Source organism: Patagioenas fasciata, chromosome 1 (genome assembly GCF_037038585.1).
Source record: "Patagioenas fasciata isolate bPatFas1 chromosome 1, bPatFas1.hap1, whole genome shotgun sequence".
Classification (NCBI taxonomy): Eukaryota; Metazoa; Chordata; class Aves; order Columbiformes; family Columbidae; genus Patagioenas; species Patagioenas fasciata.
In genome coordinates, this window is record NC_092520.1 from 156,571,108 (window position 1) to 156,591,131 (window position 20,024).

At 45.6% G+C, this 20,024-nt stretch overlaps 1 protein-coding gene across 1 annotated transcript in view; it reads right to left on the bottom strand.

The window, feature by feature from the left end:
- The window catches only part of NUAK1 (NUAK family kinase 1), a 50,199-nt gene extending 44,790 nt beyond the window's left edge, over nucleotides 1-5,409 (bottom strand). Inside the window, exon 1 of the mRNA XM_065842992.2 lies at nucleotides 5,054-5,409. Within this exon, the coding sequence (XP_065699064.1) occupies nucleotides 5,054-5,368 (315 nt within the window). The 5' untranslated portion in view covers nucleotides 5,369-5,409. The remainder of the gene's footprint in view (nucleotides 1-5,053) is intronic.
- Between the last annotated feature and the right edge of the window lie 14,615 nt (nucleotides 5,410-20,024).

Consider the following 20,024-nt stretch of genomic DNA (forward strand, 5'->3'; position numbering starts at 1 on the left):
AGTAGTTACATTTATACAGTCCTAAAATTACATTCGGCCCACTGAAGGCAACCGCGAGGCTGACGCAGCCCCCGGTAAAAATGAGTTTGACACCCCTTTATTAGGTTGTACACTCAAAACCAGCTGATACTTCTGATGATTTTGGCTTTAATTGGTAAGTTTTTCTTTCTCACGTATAAAACAGGGTAGTGATACAAGCCATCGTTACTATTATCCGAGTGTATTATCATAGCTGTGCAGGCCACATTCACGAATCAGGATCCTGCTGTGCAAAGTACTGTACAAGCACTTCACATCTCAGCAGTGTTGTGTAGATACTTCCACTGGTGTCTGCAATAAAGGAAGATATCCTAATAAGAACGACAAAGAACCTCAAAAAAAATAAACAGTTCTGCACTAGATTTGGACATCATCCTGCACACTGAGCGATCAAGATAAAAATCAATACGAAGCAGTGACGCAGGTGCTAACTGAAGTAGAAGTTCTCAGGAAAAAAAAAATGGAAATATATATGGAAATGTCATTAAAGATTATAAGAGAATCCAGGTGCATAAGAAGGAAGAGGGGAATACCAACATTTTCTATATCAGCAAAGCAGATGAGAGAATTGGGACAAATGTTCCACCTGGCTTCCACTGTCCTCAGTGACCCACAAGCATATTTTTATCTCGTTATTTGTAACCCTTAAAAACCACACCACAAACAAACAAGGCCTTAATTACTGACAGGACAGAGCTGGCATTGTTGGTGTTCATGTTTCCGTTTTGTGATGACACGGAGAAATACAATCAGCAAAACAAGGGTCTTCCTTCCAAGTAATCTGTTGCTGTTTCAAGGTTTCAAAACCCTGCGCGACTCTCCAAAAGCATCAGGAAACAGAACTGTTTCAAAGCCAAGGTTTTCAATGGACTTGCAACTAAAAATATTTCTGCTGCTCTAAAGTTTGGGTTTGTTTTTCTTTTTTTTTTTTTACAAGATTTTAATTCTGAAATCAATTGCATTTGGCAACATCTTTCTACTTGCCCATGCAAAAGAGATAAATAGGATGCACCACCACACGTAACATAAATATGCACCACACATTTTTCATGTTGGGCTGCAGCTTGTCATCAGTTCCCAAAATAATTAACTTTCTGGAAGAACGGCTGGAGGAGAATAGTGCTTCCTCCACCTGCTGGTGAGGAGGAAGAAAAGATGCCCTAGCTCTCAGGCAGGGAGAGGGAGGTGAAGGCGGAGGGGGGGGGCCCTGCAGCTCCTCCCCATCACCTCTCCTAAGGAGAGAAAGGGAGAAATAGTCCTGGCTTTTGCAAAGGGCAAAATCTGTCCCAAGGGCAGATAGTAACCAAAAGAAAGTGCAGATAATACAGGATGCTTCAGGAGAGGTTATAACAAAACAACTAGCAACGTTAGCAAAGCTCCAGGTCCAGCAGTGGCAGGGAGAGCAAGTGGTTCTCATCAAAGCACCTTACAGGAGAGCACCCGCAGGGAGCTGTGAGCCAGCCAGGGTACCAAACCCTTGGGTTAAACTCTGCTGGAAGTGCCCCAAGCACCCTAATTGGGTTTACCTGGTGTCTTCCATTTTTTAGAGAGCCCCATGCTCCTTTATTACTATTAATTTAATTCATAGTAATGCGTTTTTGTATCCAGGCATCGCTTTCTGTATAATGTCAGGAAAAGACAGATAACAAGACTGAAAATGCTCATCTGTAATTCAAAGTTGCATTATAAGGAGTATTTACTCCAGTGGAATCATATACTCAAGGAAGAACCCAGCACCATCTACCATCTTCATGCCCCATGCATGGGATGGGCCAGAGGTGGTTAATACACAGCTTACCTAAGGCTGACATAAGTGTAACTGTGGATTTCTTGGCTAACAAACATCACATACACAACATGAACAAAAGCTCAGTTCTTTGGTCTAAGTGCAAGATGACAAGTGGAGAAAACACCCACAGAAATGTCAACATAAGTGTTAGTTCACAGGCTTGTGATATCATCTCTTCATCCTTACACTTACTAACAGGTGCCTTAATTTAAAATACTATAAGTTACACAGTGTATACGGAGCCAGTACTAATGACGGAAATCTTGCTGGGAGAATTAAGCACTTCATACGTCATGTGGTGGGCAATATTTTAACTGCTTCATGCAGCACGCAATGCTGTCTGTGGTCACTGCAGTAACTAATACACAAACTCACGTAAGTTGTTTTCAATAACAAGCTAAATATATCATACAACCTACCCCAGAGCTTATGGCAGAAAGCTTTACGATCACATTCCACTTGGTTACGAGGAAAGACAAAGAAAATAAAGCAATGTGAATAAATCTGCAACCTGTTAACAAGTGCCAAATATTACTTTCATTCAAGTCAACAGAAATCCTGCTATTGATTTCCAATGGCACAGGACTAAAGCACATCTGCACCTTGGATTGAACTGTCTTCTCACCTCGGTTTTACTTCATTAACTCAAATCTGCCAATTTCGATTTCGCTCCTGAGCTCTCTGTTTCTGCAGATGATGACAAATCCAAAGTTCATGCTTTGTATTAAAAGCCTGGCTAATCATGCAAGCATCTTTATGAAATGCTGCACAGCTAAAGAAATAGCTAAATGGGCAAGAGAGGCAGAAAGGCCAAATAGGAGAACCATTTGGACAAGGCTGATGACTGGGAACACGATGTCGCTGCCAAGGTCCAGCTTTGCAATCTGTTACCAGACAGCCTCAAACACCTGCTTACCACTGAGCAAAGAAAAAGATGATTAGCTAAACCAGTAGTGGAATAGGATGCAAACAGACTGGACTAGAGCGACCTTGGGACTCTCGCTACCTCACTGCTGGCTGGGAGGTGATTTGCATCAAATGCAAGAGACAGTGCCCACTGCATCGCTCGCCCTGAGCATCCCCTGCTGGGTGGGCGCGGGGCAGCATCCAGACCAACCTGCTCACAAACACTGTCTGCTAGTAAGAACCGAGGAGAGAAAAGGGAAGAGAAATACGGTGAGGAAAAAGCTGACGGAAAACTCCGTCCCTATCTAATCAGTCATCCTGTCAGTGCTCTCATCTCACCAACAAAAAGCAATCGGTGTTCACTGCAACAGCCAGGCAAGGGAACTGTCAGAAAACAAGAAGGGCTTTTCCATTCTCTTAGGTCTGGCTGGATTCCTGACAACCAGCTTTTATTCTGTAAACAGACAAAATGTGGATATTTTACATACACTCACAGATGTTAAAGTTCAAACAGACACGTTACACCAGAACTTGCCTGTAGACTAGTTAATAATTATGAAGTGCCACACGCCAAGGTTTGTATTACTACAGTATAAAACTCACACTCTGGTAAGAATTTCTTTAGTTTCTACATACCAGCTGCCAGAGCAAGTGTAACATTTTTATTGCATTTAAGATTGCATGGGTATTCTGATTTTCACCCTCTCCATTTCAAGATGGCATCAGTTGTATAAATTCAGTTCAGACTGCATCATCTAAGTATCCTTAGCTGTGCCCCTGAAATGCTTGACAGTTAGCAAAATACAGAAAGACCAGGTGTATTGTTAACTTAGGAGATGGACATCCATGCTACATCCTTTTGTTTGAGAGGGCCCTTCCCAAAACCAAATCTCATTTGCAATACAGTCACCTTTAATTTATCAAGTCTTGTAAAAAAAAGGTGGTTTTGATGAATTTGCTTATTTCTTACATTTGGTAACGTAACTTAAAAATAATCTACTTATAAACGAATAGTCAGTATATAACATAGCCCTGGAGCTTTTGTTAGCCTGAAACTGTAGAAGAGCCAAGACAGCAAACTTTAAAAATCATGGACCAGGAGCGAGCATGTGCAGAGATGTCCATCTCTGGTTTCTCTTTAGCCAGCCTCCAAATGAGCTAATAAACTGCAAGCATACATGATATGACTCTACAACTTGGCTGAAACTCTCATTTTCACTGTCGACACAAAGACATTTAGTTGCAAATTAAGTGTCCTTATTAAAGCCATGGCATCTGCAATTTCATTTTCTGTTTAACAGTTGCTTCTGTCTCTGGGTGTGTGTTGAGCTTCCAGGCAACCAAAAGGGAAAGATAAATGAGACAAAACCAGTAACGTCAGCAGGGAAATGCGTTGCTTTTACATGAAGTCTAGTGAAAACTCAATTAGTCTACTTCATATGAAAAGCAGCATTAAAGGCCTCTTCGGAAAAGCATCTATTTGTCTGGGCAGTCTTCAATGCAACGCCTGCCTCTCGCTCACTTGCCCTCTGTGAACAGCTACATATTTTGGGGAAGGAAAAATGACAATAACTCTGACTAATGTGTACATTTCTTCAATTGCATTTCTGCGCCCTGCTGGAGCGCTGTACCGACGAGGAAATGCTGAAGCTGAGTTATTGCTGGACAACCTCCGGGCTGCTTGAAGTCCCGAGCCAGCCGGCACCGCTGAGCAGTGAAACGGATCGTAAAAACCAATGGGGCTGGGTTGCAGTCCCGGCGATTTTTTTCAGATGTCAGCAAAGTTCAGGTCACAAAAGTATGACTGAACCACAGCATTTTTACCCAGAGAACCAACGTCTGCCCTTCTGACGGTATTTTGTGAGCAGCTTTGGTTAGCCAGGAGATATGACAGGTTTCACTAATGCATGAATTTCCAGCAGGGAAAGAATAACTGTTTGCAGTTGACTCGCATGTCAAAATAAAACAAAAACAATAAGCCACCCTATTTTTCCAACAATAACATCCTTTTAAACTGTAATGATGTGCTAGTACAATGCCACCCTCCCTCAAAAAGAAAAAAAGAAAAAAGTTTCTCTATAGGATTTGCACTCCAAACAAAGCCCCAGCCCCCAGGGACCGTGGGTGGGATGCTGACCCGGGCCCCGCCGGGCTCCTGCCTCCCCGAATCACGCCAGCCCTGCACACGGACGGGTCTCCCTCCTGACGGGTCCCCGAGGGAATGCACCCAGCCGGCTCCATTCTGAGATAGGTGTTGGAAAGAAAAATCATACATACATATAATAAAAAGGGAGAAAGAAGCCCCTCCGCCTGCCTTACCACTCTGCCAGAAAACCTCTCGATGGCCCGCTTGACTTTGCCATAAGTGCCTTTGCCCAAGGTCTCCTGCAGCTCGTAGCGATGCTTCAAGTTGTGCTTGTGGTGATGCCGCTTCACCCCCTGCTGCTTCCTCGCTGTCGCCGCCGTCACCCCCGGGGACGGAGCCTCCCCGAGCGGCTCCTCCATGGCTGTGGCTGCTGCTGTGGCTGCTGCTGCCGCTGCCTCGCCGCCGCCGGCCGGCGCGGAGCCGCAGGAGGAGCAGGGGGGCTGCGCGGGGCTGCTGCAGCCGCAGGCGGCCGCCTCGGCGCTCTCCATGCCCGGCGGGCGCGGGGTGTGAGCGCCCCGCCGGCCTCGCAGCCTCTGCTCCGGCCCCGCGCCCGCGCCGGCACCATGGGGCGCGGCGGGGCGGGGCGCGGCGCGGCGGGGCGGGGGGGCGGTGGCGCCCCAAGTTCTCCTCCCCTTCTCCGCCGCCCGCCCCGGCGGCCGCACCAGCCGAGGGGCGGCCGCTCCGCTCCGTCCCGCCCCGACCGGGCCGCCCCCAGCGCCGAGGGCCGGACGGGGGCGGCCTCGCCGGGGACGGCGCTGGCGCCGGGGACCGCTGTCCGGCGGGCGGCCAGGGAGGGCCGTGCTTTGTGCGCGGAGGAGACGGCGCTCCACGGCCGCCTTCCCGGCCCGCTGAAAGCCGCGCCGGCGGGGCTGAGCCCTGGTGTGGCGGGGAGAGCGGCTTGTCCCCAGCCCCCGCCTCACGCCCTGAGACTGAGCTCTCCGGTCTCTGCGGGGCCGGGCTGAGGCGAGGCCGAGGGCAATTCCCGGTGCCGCGGGTCTGAGCTGCACGCCTGCAGAACCTGGTGTCAGCGTGGGCATGTGGCGGGCGGGTAGGGGCTCGAGCGAGCCTGCACCACATTTAGGTCTGGAAGGTTTTTCCAGAAAACAATTTAATTTTCCCCATTTGCAAAGCGGGCGAGGGTTTCCTGTAGGGTTTCCATGGAACCGGAGCTGGCAGAAAAACACGGGTACACCCAGCTGCTGGCTGTCCTTGGCATGGACAGGAGCTGTTTGCCCGCTCCAGGAGGTTTTTGCCTGTAAAAAACCTCCCTGGGCCCAAGTACTGCTGTGGTTGACTTACATGCAAATCGGCACCAAGATCTAGAATTGAGGGAGCACCCACCTCTGCTTTCAGGGTCTTTGAAATACAAATGGATGCGTCATTTTTATGTTTTTTTCATTTTAAAGTAAGGTAGGTAGTTCTTTCACAAAGACGTCTTGAAAACTTAAACCAATGCAGCCATATAAATTGTTGCCAGGGCTAAGATGAATCAGATGTTTCCTTTAGAAAAGAAGCCACCCCCAGGCTCATGGCTGTGAAAGGCAGGTGGTCTCTGTTGCAGCAGAAATGGGAGATTTGCGTGGGGTGAAATCACTTTGGCATGCTCCAGCATGGGCAGTTTGCTGGAGCAATGCCATGGCCTTCATGTGGGAGTCACGGCTCAGTGTCTTCTCTCCACTGACTGTCATTAACGTGAGGGTGACAGCTGGGATTGTCTGCTCCGCAGGGATAACGCACAGACCTTTTGAAATCCTGGGTTCACAGCAACATGGAGGCACAGGATGCAGGAAGTCGGTAACCCCATCTCTCCATCTCACTGGCAGAGTGTTAATGCAGAGGTCACTCCACGTGCTCAGGCAATTTGAATGGCTGGCTCCTGCAAAGGCTCAGGCTTGTCAGCATCAAGGTGATGGGATGGTACCCAGGCACTGGCTTTAGTGAGGACTCTCATTATGTTCCTCTAACTTGCTGGACCAGTGTGTGAGGCTGGGTTCTCTTGAGGTTTCTTCCAGAGATATTGAGCACGCTACTCCAAGGTTAGCCCCTCTGACTCGATGGACTTGAAAACACAAGTTTCTCTGTAATTACCATATTTCCCCTTCATTTTAGGATTCGCAGAAGTGCCTGCCTGGCTCAAGACAAATCTGTCTGGTGCAGTACCCTTGTTTGTAGCAGGAGCCAGCATCACGCCGCACATGCTGAAGAAGACTGAAAGAGTCCTGCAGTGGCCAGAGAGAGGTATTGTATCCCACAGCAGGCTCTGGACCTTTGGGAGCCAGATACTGGCACATGAAGTTTAACATCTCTTTCACAGGGTGCACCACAAACTCACTGTTCTAAAGTTGAAAGGGTAAGGGAAGCCTCACTCTGTTACTATACATAAAAAAGAGCTCCGTGTCTTCCTGTAGCACTTTATTTTAATTGTTGAAAGGACAAAAATGCTGTAGCCTTCCCTTTGTAAGAAGTAAGACTGCATCAGTAGCTTTCATGGTGGTTTTTTGCTTTATTTTAGTGCTCTGAAGTTCTGCTGCATTCCCACCAGCTGGCACAGAATGGAGCAATGCCTGGGGTACCTGAACAAACAGGAGAGGGAGATCTGTTACTGCACTGGCTGTCATCCATGCCCCCAGTTTTAAACCCACCTATGTAGCAGGTGTGGAGCAGAGACTTGCTGCAAGTAGGGATTGTTGTGGGAGTGGGATGGGGATGCAACAGCACCAAGAGGCAGGAGGCAGCCAAGAGAGGGGGTGGCAACACAGAGAACAGGATCGGTGCCCTTGACTGCCAGGAGAAGTGAGAAATTGTCCTGGCATGTGTTCACCTCAGTGAAACTCCACTTAAATAGATTAAATCGGAGTCTCAATCTTGCTGAGTGCCGAGGTTGCAGCAGCCTGTCAAGATGACAGTAACAACTGCCTGGTGGTTTTGCATGTCCAGTATGAGCTCTCGTCCCCTCAAAGATGAGAGCAGCCTGGTCTGTGCCAGCTGACTGCAGTCTGGCCTGCACAAGCAGCTCAGAAATGGCCCAATCCGTCCAGGTGTAGCAGGGAAGAGTGGTCCAGCCGTGGCTGGCTGACTGTCTGGAAGCTTTCTTTAAGGCTGGAACTCGTTATAGCCTATATCCAGGTCCTTTATACCTCTTGAATAGCTGAAAATCATGAATCTCAGTGATAAAAATAGCTTTCATTATGTTATACTCACTGCTGTTGTTCATATTCCCAAGAGTATACTCTTCTAGCTGCTTGGAAGCATACATCACCAGTTCCATAAGGAAATACGTCATGAATCATTGGTGTATATTGTGATTGGCGTGATATAAGGCATAATAAAAAACCAGAAGTTCCAAAAATGAAAAATGCCGATTTTATAGTGGAATAAGCACAGGTACTATGTAGCAGTAGAAGTACCACTTTACCTTTTAAATTTCCATGCTCTTGAATATGAAGCCAGAGGGCATTAAGCAAATTTAGTACATGAATTAAAACTGGACAAAAGACACCTTCTGTGCTCATATGTAATAGCAATGGCAATTGAAAATGATAAATATGTAAGTACACATAAGATTTGAGTGTACCACTGGTACACAGATCTATTTCTTTTTAATTTTTAGCATATTGTCATCTTTGCAAAAATCACTAAACGGGTAGTAAGCCCATGTCCTTCACAGCAGGTATTAGAACACCAAGAAGTGAAAATCACAGAGGGAAGGCAAGACAATGTTAGAATGGACATAGAAAATCTTAAATAATGACTTTTTAGGCAATTTGTATCATTCTAGCTTTTCATGTCAGTGTAAAACATGCAGTGTTTAGTTTTTTTCTGAAATAAACATTTGGTGAGAATTTCAGCTCTCTGAGTTTATAGACACCACTAGGGAATTCTTCATTTGACAGTATTATTTTATGTAAATGCTGCTCTTTATTCCAAAGAAGGAATTATCCTCCCATTGAAACCCGTAGACTTCTGCAAGCCACCTTCAAAGGAAATAGGATTAGGCTTTCATTTGCAAAATGATATTGGAGGATATGTTGTACCCAATCTGAACTATACAGATAATCACAATAACAACAATAAAGCCACCGATTTCAGTAGGCTTGCCTTCCTGAAATCAGTGTGAGTTCTTAAAATTCTTAAAGTTATTACAAAAAAAAAATCTTCAAAGATTATAACATTTTAACAATATTGATTTATCATAAAATTCAGTACATTTTTAGGATTAATTTTTGCCATTAACTTTCGAAATGGCACAACTTATTTGTTATCTGCCAAACAGACACTCAGGATAAAAAGACACTGACTTAATAAGTCTCCACAAAAAGCCTGCCTGCAATAAAATATAAGATTCATAGAGCTGATGTTAATTCGTTCCATGTATTCAGCTGAAAAAAAAATGAAACAGTTACTCTAAGAACTGAGGCCAGGTACTTCCTGTGCAACAATTACACATATTTCAGCTTAACTTGGTGAGATGGTATCATTTGTACACAAACAGCCTTTTGTTCATAAGCACTCTTGAGTGTTTGTGAAGCGTTCAGGAGTGTTGTTACCAGCATCCAGGGGTCTGGTGGATTCCTGCATACAACACCTTCCTTGGCAGTTCCCTACAGTGTAAGATAGAGAAAAGAGGAGAAATGAATACTGAAGGGATTCCTGGATACAACAGACCTGTGTTCTCTGATACTGATGTGCTGCTCTCTCAGGTTTCAGAACTCTCTGCTGAGCTCTAGTCTGTATGTGGAGAAACACAAAACCATCGTCTTAAAGTCCACTGAGTTGCTTTGACTGCTCATGCTTGATCATCCAGCTACGTACAAGCGGATGTGTTTGCTGAAGTGCTCAGCTTTGTCCAGCCTGCAAACCTAAAGATGATAGAACTACAAGTATTTGGGAGATGCTGGCAGGCAAAACTGGAGGACATTCTCTCAGCTGAACTTTCTCGTCTGTGTAAGTACCTGCTGAGAGGGAGCTTTTGGTCGGATGAAGTGAAAGCACGCTAATGTGTTCCACTCAATGACAGAGATTATCCTTCAGAAAGAGGCGGCTGGCGCCCATCTGTGTCCTGCAGCAGGTATCTGCACATTGTCTGCCCTGGCAGGTCACATGCAATCCTTTAAATTGCGTGCTTTATGAAATTTACAGGAGTCATGCAAGTTCAGCATTAAGACTGTAACACTGATTTTTCTCTGTAGTGAACCATACTAAAAACTTTACCTTGACAAGTAGTGGTGTTGCAAGGTTCATCTTGTTTGCATCCCACAGATGTCAGTTTGCCATCAAAATGATACTTCAATCAAGCAATGAACACCCACAGGGCCCAGATTGAGAGGTTATAACTTCCATCTAAATTCATGTGTCTCCTCTTGTTCTTTGATGGCCTCTAGGCCTCTTGAAATGTCCATGCAATAGGAAATACAGAGACTGAGGTGGAGTTAAGCATTCTGAATCTCGATCCTGGACCCATTACAGAGCTTTATGGACAATGAAGAAACTGAGGAATACTTGTAATGTCTGCCAGAAGCAAACTCTGGAATTTAGGCTGGGGTTCTTTATAGAACTTTAAGTAGGAGAGGAGCCATATATCCATAAAACGTCTTTTAAAATTAAATTTCCAAGCTTCAAGTCTTTGCTTCAGTGGCTTTCACTAATAATTTAGACAGTGAACACGTTAACATTTTTTTCCTGGAATACGGTTTTTTTCTTCTACTGCTTGGTGTGTTTTATTGGAATATCCATAGCACAGAGGATACCAATCACCTGCTGAACTTACATTTCCAAATCTGAAAGTTCATTTACATATTTACGTATGCACGTGAGTGCCTGTATGCTTATGTCACATAATTTAATCCATGTTAAATCCTTTTGACACTCAACAATCCTGTGTGATAGCTGAACCCCTCACCACAATTGCTAAATTGGGGCACTCAGCACCACTGAGAAGTGAGGAGAAACAACCCAAACCGCACAGGAGAGAAAACTGAAATTTAGGGGTTGAGGCTCAGGGTTGCTTCTGCTGAAGGGTTTCCAGAAGGACTGTGCACACACAATTCCTTCTTCTTCTGTTGCTTTCCTATTTCTTGTTCAGTTTAGATACTCTTTCAGTAAAACTCCATGATGGTGTGTTTATTGTGTTATTTGTGCATCATTTTTATTAAATAAATGAACCACACAATCCAAACTGCCAGTTCCCTCCCTCTGCACATTAATCCTTTTGGAATTGAAGTCCACATACATCAGCAGGCTGTAATAAAGAAAACCAACACCGCAGCTTTCATCATCGTGAGCGGCGGGCTGCGGCCTCTGGATTGCGCATCTCACCAGAGCAAACTGCAAAACAGAAGTGAAAAAAGTAATTAAGTCACTCAGCAGCATGCTCCCCTTCTCTCATCACTTCCCCTCTTTGCCTTCCGTTGCCTCCCTTCCGCTGCTTCTGGTTTTTTGCCCTTATTTTGAGAGCCTGGCTGGCTGCATCACTTTCAGTCATCACCACATTAGGCCACATGTAGGCAGCAACTCTCTGCCCAGCCCGCTTTGCCTGTGGCTGGCTCCCACACATGGAACCACTGCTCTTGGCGTAGTTTATATGCACACAGCTTCTCCGAAGCATCACCCAGAGCGGTCATCCCCTGGTCACCATTTTGCAAAGCCTCCAGCCCCAACTTCCCCGGCACAGCAGTGCATGCAAACCAGCTCCCTTAACCTTGTTTTTCAGCACTGTAAGACCAAGCCTTTAACTGGTAAACAAGGGCAGACCTCGAGGGTGCTTGTGGGTTGTGGTGGGAAAGGGTGGAGTGTTAGGTTGGGGCTGGGTGGCAGCCGGGGTGGAGAAGGGGGAAGCGAAATGCAACCAAGGTGCTGAGGAGCTCGGGGACTGTCGGCCTGCACCAGGGAGCTGTGTGCTGCAGGGGCCTCCCCTCAGGAGCGTTTGCATGGTAACGTAATGGGGAAGCCTGAACTTTTGCCATTTTGACCCCTTCATGCTGGATGACTCACAGATGAGATAGGGCAGATACATCCCTCCAGGATTCTGGGATTTCCTGCCCAGTCTGATCGCGTGGAGATATCACAGCCGTGGGGTAGATCCTACAAGGAGCAGCATTTTAGCCTCGGTTGTGGCTTTAGTGTGACGTTTGTTGCGCTGATGCCTGTGATGAAGAAAACCAAAAGCACATTTCACACAAGACGTTTGTTTTGATGTTGAGGTCTGTGGATCTGTGTCTAGGTTGCATAGCTCTTTGCATGCAGGTATGGGATGCACAATCAGTTTTATTGGAAATACAAGCATAAGACTACTCCAATAAAATAGGGACTAAAAAAGACGTATAAGGGTTTGGGTTTTTTTTCTTAAATATATATATATTTCTTAGAGTGAAGAAGGGTAAGCATAGGACATTAAAGGACTGGGAAAGTGCCGTATGAGGAAAGGCTGAGAGAACCAGGTTTATTCAGCCTTGAGAGAAGAAAGCTTCGGGAAGACCTCATCACCATACTTCAGTATTTAAAGGGTGCCTACAAAGATGATGGAGACTCCATTTTTAGAAGGGAAAAGACAAGGAATAATGGGTACAAGTTACTCCTGGGGAGATTCTGATTGGACACAAGAGGGTAATTTTTCACGATGAGAACAATCAGCCATTGGAATAATGTTCCCAGGGAAGCGGTGGATATGCCAACACTGGACACTTCTAAGACTCAACAGGGTGCTGGACTATCTTGTCTAGACTGTGCTTTTGCCAAGAAAGGTTGGACCAGATAATCCTTAAGATCCATTCCAGCCTGTTATTCTATGATTTTATGTTATGCTAAAATTCATACTGTGTGTGGCATCAATGAATTACTGGACGTTCATGCCTTGGGATGCACTCGTTTATACAAGTGTTTCACCAAAACAACAAATCCTGCCAGTTACTGAAAATGGACTCCACGACGCCTACAACCTAACATCTACCATTTCATGGTAGATCTACAAAGTACCTCATCAAAAAGAACAGAGTTCAGCTGATAACACACATCACTCGCCTGGGTATGACCCTGGCTCGGCAGAGTGGGTGTGCAGTTTAACACCGTGTACCACCTTACTCCTTTTAGGAGAAAAATCTGTTCCCTCTTTCCTACATGTGGAGCAGGCTGGTTGGCAACGTCCTTGCCTCCATAGACAGAGGGAAGTAAGGGCTGAATCATGCCTTCCCAAAATGTGGCCCTTTCCCCTCCTGGGGGTGTTTTAGGGAATGCTGGAGACCTCCATCCTTTGCCACAGATTCCATGCTAGGAATGCAATCTGGCCCTGAGAAATTGTCTCCCACTCCTACCTCCCTCTAAATTCCCACTGAAATTCTGGGATTCAGCATGGTGTGCATCATGGCTTCATGGCTGTAAGACTGGCTGCATTTTTCCTTCACTGATCATTAGTTTGTCAAAGTCAAAACAATGCTAAATTAGAAAATAGATTCAGCACGGAGGCTGCCAGCTTCCTTTAGCTTTATTTTGTTTACTTTTCATTTGTCTGCAGCCACTTCCTGGCTTTAGAAAATAGTGTTGTCTATGACTTGTAAATTAAATTAGGTCAAATAATAAAAACTGTTAATGGCAAGATAATAATTTTTATGGCAAGTGATTGGAAAGACATAAACAGAATATTATGACTTTAGGATGTGTACCAACGATACAGCATGACTTCCACAGGAAAAGGACATACCCAGAAATCTAGGGCAGCAAACTACAAAGAGCAGTTAAATGGAAAATGAATCTGTTCACGTATAGATGCCTGAGAGCCAAATATAATTTTCCATTAGATCTTTTTAAAATCCCATCCTTTATGCCTGTTTGCTAGTAGAGAGAACTCTTTAAATCAATAGCAAATTGGCTAAGTGACAAACTTGATCAAAGCCTCATTATGCATGAAAATTTCATTTGGCTGGCTAGGGATTTGTGAGGGGGAAGGTTTTGTGGCTCTCTGTGTTTCCTTTGTGCTCCTCATGCAGCACAAAGGGAATTGCAAATTTCCAAAATCCCCGTAGTGGGCGTAGGGGAGCAGAGGACACCACCGCCCCATCTGCTGGTGCCCAGGAACACAGTGGCAGCACCTCTGACTCCGACATCATCCTCATTGCCAGGCCCACAGCAGGGTAGGTGTCAGGACTGGGATAGGGGTTTTTTAGGGATGGGGAGGAGATGTTCTTGCTGTGCTAAGATGACGAGTCATTTTCTTTGAAGCTGATGCAAGCTGGTCCACGTGAGAGTCACCTCTGGGCTTTTCCAGCCTACACTGAGGCCACAGACAGTCATGATTCAACAACCCCAAAAAGACAATGCAGATCTTAAGAGAAGATGCAGCCACAATCCTACAGGGAGAAGCAAGGCAACACATTGATGCTGCCAGCTTCCCTTTGCAATGCAAAGCACACAACACTTTGGGTAATGCTAACTGTAGGAAAGAGCTACCTTCCCCAGCAAGTCCACAGAGGCTTGAAGAGATGCCTGCCTCTCCTCTGCAAGCTATGTTGAATCGGAAAATCTGGCCCAGGGCCTAGAAACACTTTTAAATTTGTGTCTCCTTATCTCTCCTCCAGAACTAGAATACTCTTTCCTGCCTCCCAAGAACTATACAAAAATAAATCTTCTTGGATCTGCAGAATGCTTTGCTGACACTAATTGTGTTATAAGAAAGAAACAGATTTGTTTTTAATGGAACAGGACACTCATTTCTAAAGAACATGTTTGAAGGTCTGTTACCAAGATGAAAAAAGTATTTAGATTTAATAAGAGGAGCAACGTGACCTCTACATAGTTCCCATTGCTTTAGCAAGCCCAAATCCTTCTCACTTTACCTCATCTTGTGCTAATCTCTGTAAGGGCTCCATGCACAGAAGCCTTTGCCGGCACTGAAGCCTACGAAGACAACACCAGTTAGGTTGCTCATAATCAATCAGCCGCTTCTGCAAAACAGCTGGAAATTACAATTCTTCTCCCTCTCCAGTCATTCTTGCACATCATGATACTGTCTGAAGTCTTTTGTCTTGTCCCACCCCACTTCTGTTCCCTTCCCTTGGTCCTCACTCAACCCACTCGTACTCGCTGGGGCAAATGCAGCAAGCTGCTTGTGACATCTTGCCCTTAGGATCTAGACATAGAATCATAGAATCATAGAATAGTTTGGTTTGGAAGGGACCTTCAAAGGTCGTCTAGTCCAACCCCCTGCAATGAGCAGGGACATCTTCAACCAGATCAGGTTGCTCAGAGCCTTATCCAGCCTGGCCTGGAATGTATACAGGGATGGGGCATCTACCACCTCTCTGGGCAACCTGGGCCAGTGTTTCACCACCCACATTGTAAAAAATTTCTTCTTCATGTCTAGCATTAATCTCCCCTCTTTTAGTTTAAAACCATCACCCCTTGATCTATTGCAACAGGCCCTGCTAAACAGTCTGTCCCCATCTTTTTTATAGGTTCCTTTTAAGCACTGAAAGGCCACAATAAGGTCTCCCCGGAGCCTTCTCTTCTCCAGGCTGAACAACCCCAACTCTCTCAGCCTGTCCTCACAGCAGAGCTGTTCCAGCCCTCTGATCATTTCTGTGGCCTCCTCTGGCCCCTCTCCAACAGGTCCATGTCTCTCCTGTGCTGAGGGCTCCAGAGCTGGACACAGGACTACAGGTGGGGTCTCACCAGAGCAGAGCAGAGGGACCAAATCATCTCCCTCCACCTGCTGGCCATGCTGCTTTAGAAGCTCAAGAAATTTGCTCCATCAGTGCTTTCATCCCCTTTCTGCCCTGGCTTGATAAAAAGGAGGGGTTTTGCCTTCCATCCCTGTGTGCCAACCAGCACCCACAAAGTGTGTCCAGGGTTTTCCAAGGAGCCAAATGAGTGTTGGCGCCTCCGTCTCGCTGGCTTTGCACTGAGTGACCCACATCCCCTGCTCTGTGTCACTGCAGCGTGAACTCTTGAATGTGCAATCTGAAGGTTCACTCCTTGCAAGTGGTAATGCCAGAGAAAAACAAAAATTAGTGCTGGATCATTGGGGAAAGCAAGCATAAGGTGGCATGGGGCACATGCATTTTTAAATGTCTGAATTCTCCTGTGACACCCCCTCTCCTGCAATTTTCAGCTCCATTGGAAATGTGTAAATCAAGTATCCAGTAGAAGGAAATGAATTAGCCGAGGTTGTAACTTTGCACACACATTTGGTGGGGTAATATGATAGCTAGATTTCCAAAATTTCAACCTGGTCATTGCAATGGCAATATTGACAGGAAAAAAGAGAGAGGAAGAAAGGTGCTTCTTGCCACAGCTTTGTCTAATGTGATCTCTGGGTACTGTTCCTGAAAGCCAAGAAACCTGCTTTGCTCTAGAGAGCAAAGAAGACCCTTTCTGCAGCACCACCAAGTGGTTGAGCATCTGTAGAAAAAACATCTATCTGCACAACAAGCATGCAGCCGTGCTTCACAGCAACGTTTTTCAACTACTTTACAGTATTTTAAGCAGTTAATGTGATTTTTGGCATGCAAATCTGGATGTAAATTGGGATTAACATCACTGAAGCTGGCCAGGGTGTGGGTGAAGACAGTATTAGATGTGTTGCACTCAAAGCTATCAGAAGAAGGCTGATAAAACCTTAATGTTTACCTGTTGTTGTGGGTGACCAGGTGTCTTGAGCTGTGAACCAGCACCGGGCTGCACTGGGAGTACTACAGACACAGAGTGATAGACAGCATCTTTGCTTGATAAATTTTTCACTGTGAAGTGGCATCAGGAATCAGTGGTAGGTGACATATTTTAATGTTTTTTGAGCAGAATTTACTTCTCCTGAAAAATAAAATCTGTGCTAAGTTATAAATCAAATTTCAACAGCTATAAAAGGGCATGAGAAATGAAGACAGGGTCTGGTTCCTGGTTCCATGAAGGTTCCTCATGTGAAACTGCCGTGTGCCAGCGCTAAATGATCAGTGAAACTTTTTTATATGGCACATTATAAGCTGTTGCTGTCCTGCCTTCAGGGTTGCTACTCAAAGAGGATTGTTTTGCCTTGAGTCTTCTTGTGATGGAGAGAGGCCTGTAACAGCTTGCTTGCTCAGGCTCACTCCCACCACAGAGACTTGCAGGCAAAGGGGTTGCCTGGGATGTCCCTTGTAAAACCCAGCACCCAGCACAGCCCTCAGGAGCACACAAGCATCTAGTGGAAGAACCCAAGCCACTGGTGTTGTCCTGGTCACGGCTTATTTGAACCCACAAATCTGACTTACAGAAAGACTAGAAGTACTGCTCCTGGGACCAGACCATCAGGCTACATCTGTGTAAAACTGACTTAAGTGGGTTTCATTGCAGGACCAAAGCCCTTGCATTTGCCGTCATTAGAAGGGCACACTGTGTAATATGCCTCTCAGTTATCATACCCCCCTTTAATTGCTTTGTTCATGAATTGTAGGTATCATTAGGTCTGAGCCAATGACCCCTACATGCTTCCTGGCCGAAAAGAGGAACACTGTGGCTTGTGTTCATCACTGACCTTTTGCAGTGCCACAGCAATATCCCTTCCCTTCTGCCTCTGCGAACAGGGGGGCCCAAAGATGTCTCTGCCCTTCACAGGGGCTACTCAGGTGAAAAGAGCCCAGGAGGAATAAAAGGCTGCCTTCTTCTGTACCAGCAAACACTCCTGTAATTAATAAAGCAGGTGCTCAGTGGCCACTCCGTTAGCCTGCCTGCAAACTTGTAACACAGCCAGAGATGCCTGAGGTGCCACTGTTTGGAAAAGCAGCAAAAGACCCAGCATTCCTAGTGTCAGACATATGCCTTCAAATATACATTTCTTAGCACAACAGGCAAAGCTCAAAGGGGCCTGAGGTGAAGTCTGAGGTGAAGTTTTGCAGAGTCCCATTTCACGAGCAGCAGCTGGCAGTGGTATGGTTGTTAGACTCATCCTTCAAGAAGATACTGCAGACATATAATGTGAATATTTTTATTTGAAAATAGGACAAGCACCAGCAGCCCTCATAAGCAAGCCTGTGAGAGATGAATTTGATTTTCAGAGGAGGCGGTCACGCATGGCTGCCACAGCGTTCCATGAGAGCCGTGACTATTCAGCGCTCTTGAAGAGAAGGCTGGATTGACCCTGAGGGAAAGTAGATAAATTGAATCAAAACACATGGCAGTGTCTGATTTCCAAGGAATTATTATAATCAATAATAACTCTGTGCATATATGTGTCTGTGGTATAACAAACAGCACATATATATATAATGATATCTTTATACATGTATGTATATATGCAAGCTCATATTGCTTAAATAATTATACTAGGAATCCTGTCAATATCAGTGACCAATATTAAACATCCTTTTGTGTTTACACTGATGCTTGAGGACCTGTAAGCCCAATTTGACAAGCAGTTGAAATATTGTTCACTGATATCTCTAAAAATGTAATAACAGTGGAGCACGTCACTACATTCAAGCTGAAATCAAGCTGCCTGTTATAATACAAAGCTGGGCACCCCATTGTAGCTCTGGCCATCTGCATGCATGCTATACTTAAAATGGAAAAAGGCCTCCAGGGAATATGAACTAAATTCACCATGGGTACAAGCAGGCATGGCTCCTTTGAGGTCTGAGGAATGTATTTGCTTACACCAGTGATGGATTTAATCCAGAAACCGTTGTTCTTTATGAGACCTCATTTTCCTTTGTGTGTATGCCAGCCTAACTCCTCTTACTTTGGTAGGAATAATACTAATTTATGCCAGCGTAAGTCATGGAAATGTTATTTTTTTTTATTTTCAACACAGTTGCAGTGCATATCCCATTCCGGGTGCTGATGATCACCTTGTTGCCTTCACCAGCGTTTCCCTGCTGCCTCCATCACAGACACCACCATTCCAGCCAGGAAGGGCTGCGCCTTCCAGTAGTTCATTAATGCTACTCATTACCTGTCTGAAGACAGGAGATGGAGGGGTCCTGCTCCACGTGCGTGAGACATTCCTTCTTTTCCTTGTGGGCTGGCTGGACAACCTGATTTTCCCTGGAGAAATAGCTGGTGGTTAATAACACAAGCCACATCAATAAAATTAGGCAGAAAATAATAGCGTGCAAGTAGCAGGCAGAATTGTAGAGCACCAGAGCTGATCGAAAGGGCTTAATATTTAGTGGTCAGGAGAGCAGACCAGAATTAAGATAATTTTAACCTGCCCAATTATGTGGTTAGCAAAAAGCACACTTCTGTCTCTGCCTCCTTTACTGTCAGACTTTGTCTCACTGGATTTAACCTTGTGCTAAATGCCACCAAAAGCAATTCCATATTTCCTTAAGAGGCCAAGGCAGAAAAGGCTATCTAAGCATCACACCGAGGGTGTGGTAGGAGAGGTTAAAGTACAACTTGCCTTTCTCTGCCTGTCCTCTCACCGACTGATGTCATTTCCCCTGATAGCTCAAGCATTAGCCCTCTCGTCAGTTGAAAAATGAGTCCCCGGGAGAGCCTAAATTAAAGACGCCCATACAAAAGTGCAGGGCCTGACCTCTCGCAGCTGCACCGGGTCTAATACTGATTCATTGTGCTGCTCCGTGTTACAGTCCAAGGGCAGAACAAGGGGGCAGGGGAGGGATACAGCGGCATTTTGGGTGCCTTGTTAGCTCATTCACAGACACCTGGTGTCCCGCCTCCTCCTCACGCTTCGGTGCATTCCACCCCTATTGTATAGAAAATCCACTTCTTTAGAGATCTGAGCTGCTCAGGCTGGACAAAGACCAAAATTAAATCTGCAGCTGCCCAGGAAGAGGCTTTCTCCATCGGGGGTTATTATCGAGGCTCTCTGATGAGCAAGTGGTGTGGGGAACTCCCTTCACCTCTGTCACTTCCAGTTACAGGTTTGGACAGGTGCGTCTGCACATATTTTTCTTACTTCACATGAATAACTTAGGCCGCTCTGTATCTGATGAGGACTGCCATGCCTCCACTGAAAGGAGATTTAGAAGTGGGATGTGACCCACTGCACTCACCATGTTTAGCTGGACAACAATCAGACTGCTTGCAGCCTGCAGGAAACTCTTGGTGTCATGAGGCGGTGAGGGCAAAATACCCTCGTGGCAGCTCCTTCACCCTCTGTGAAGTTACATCAAGGGTAAATTCGAACTTACAAGGGGGAGCTCCTATTCTCAGTTACCC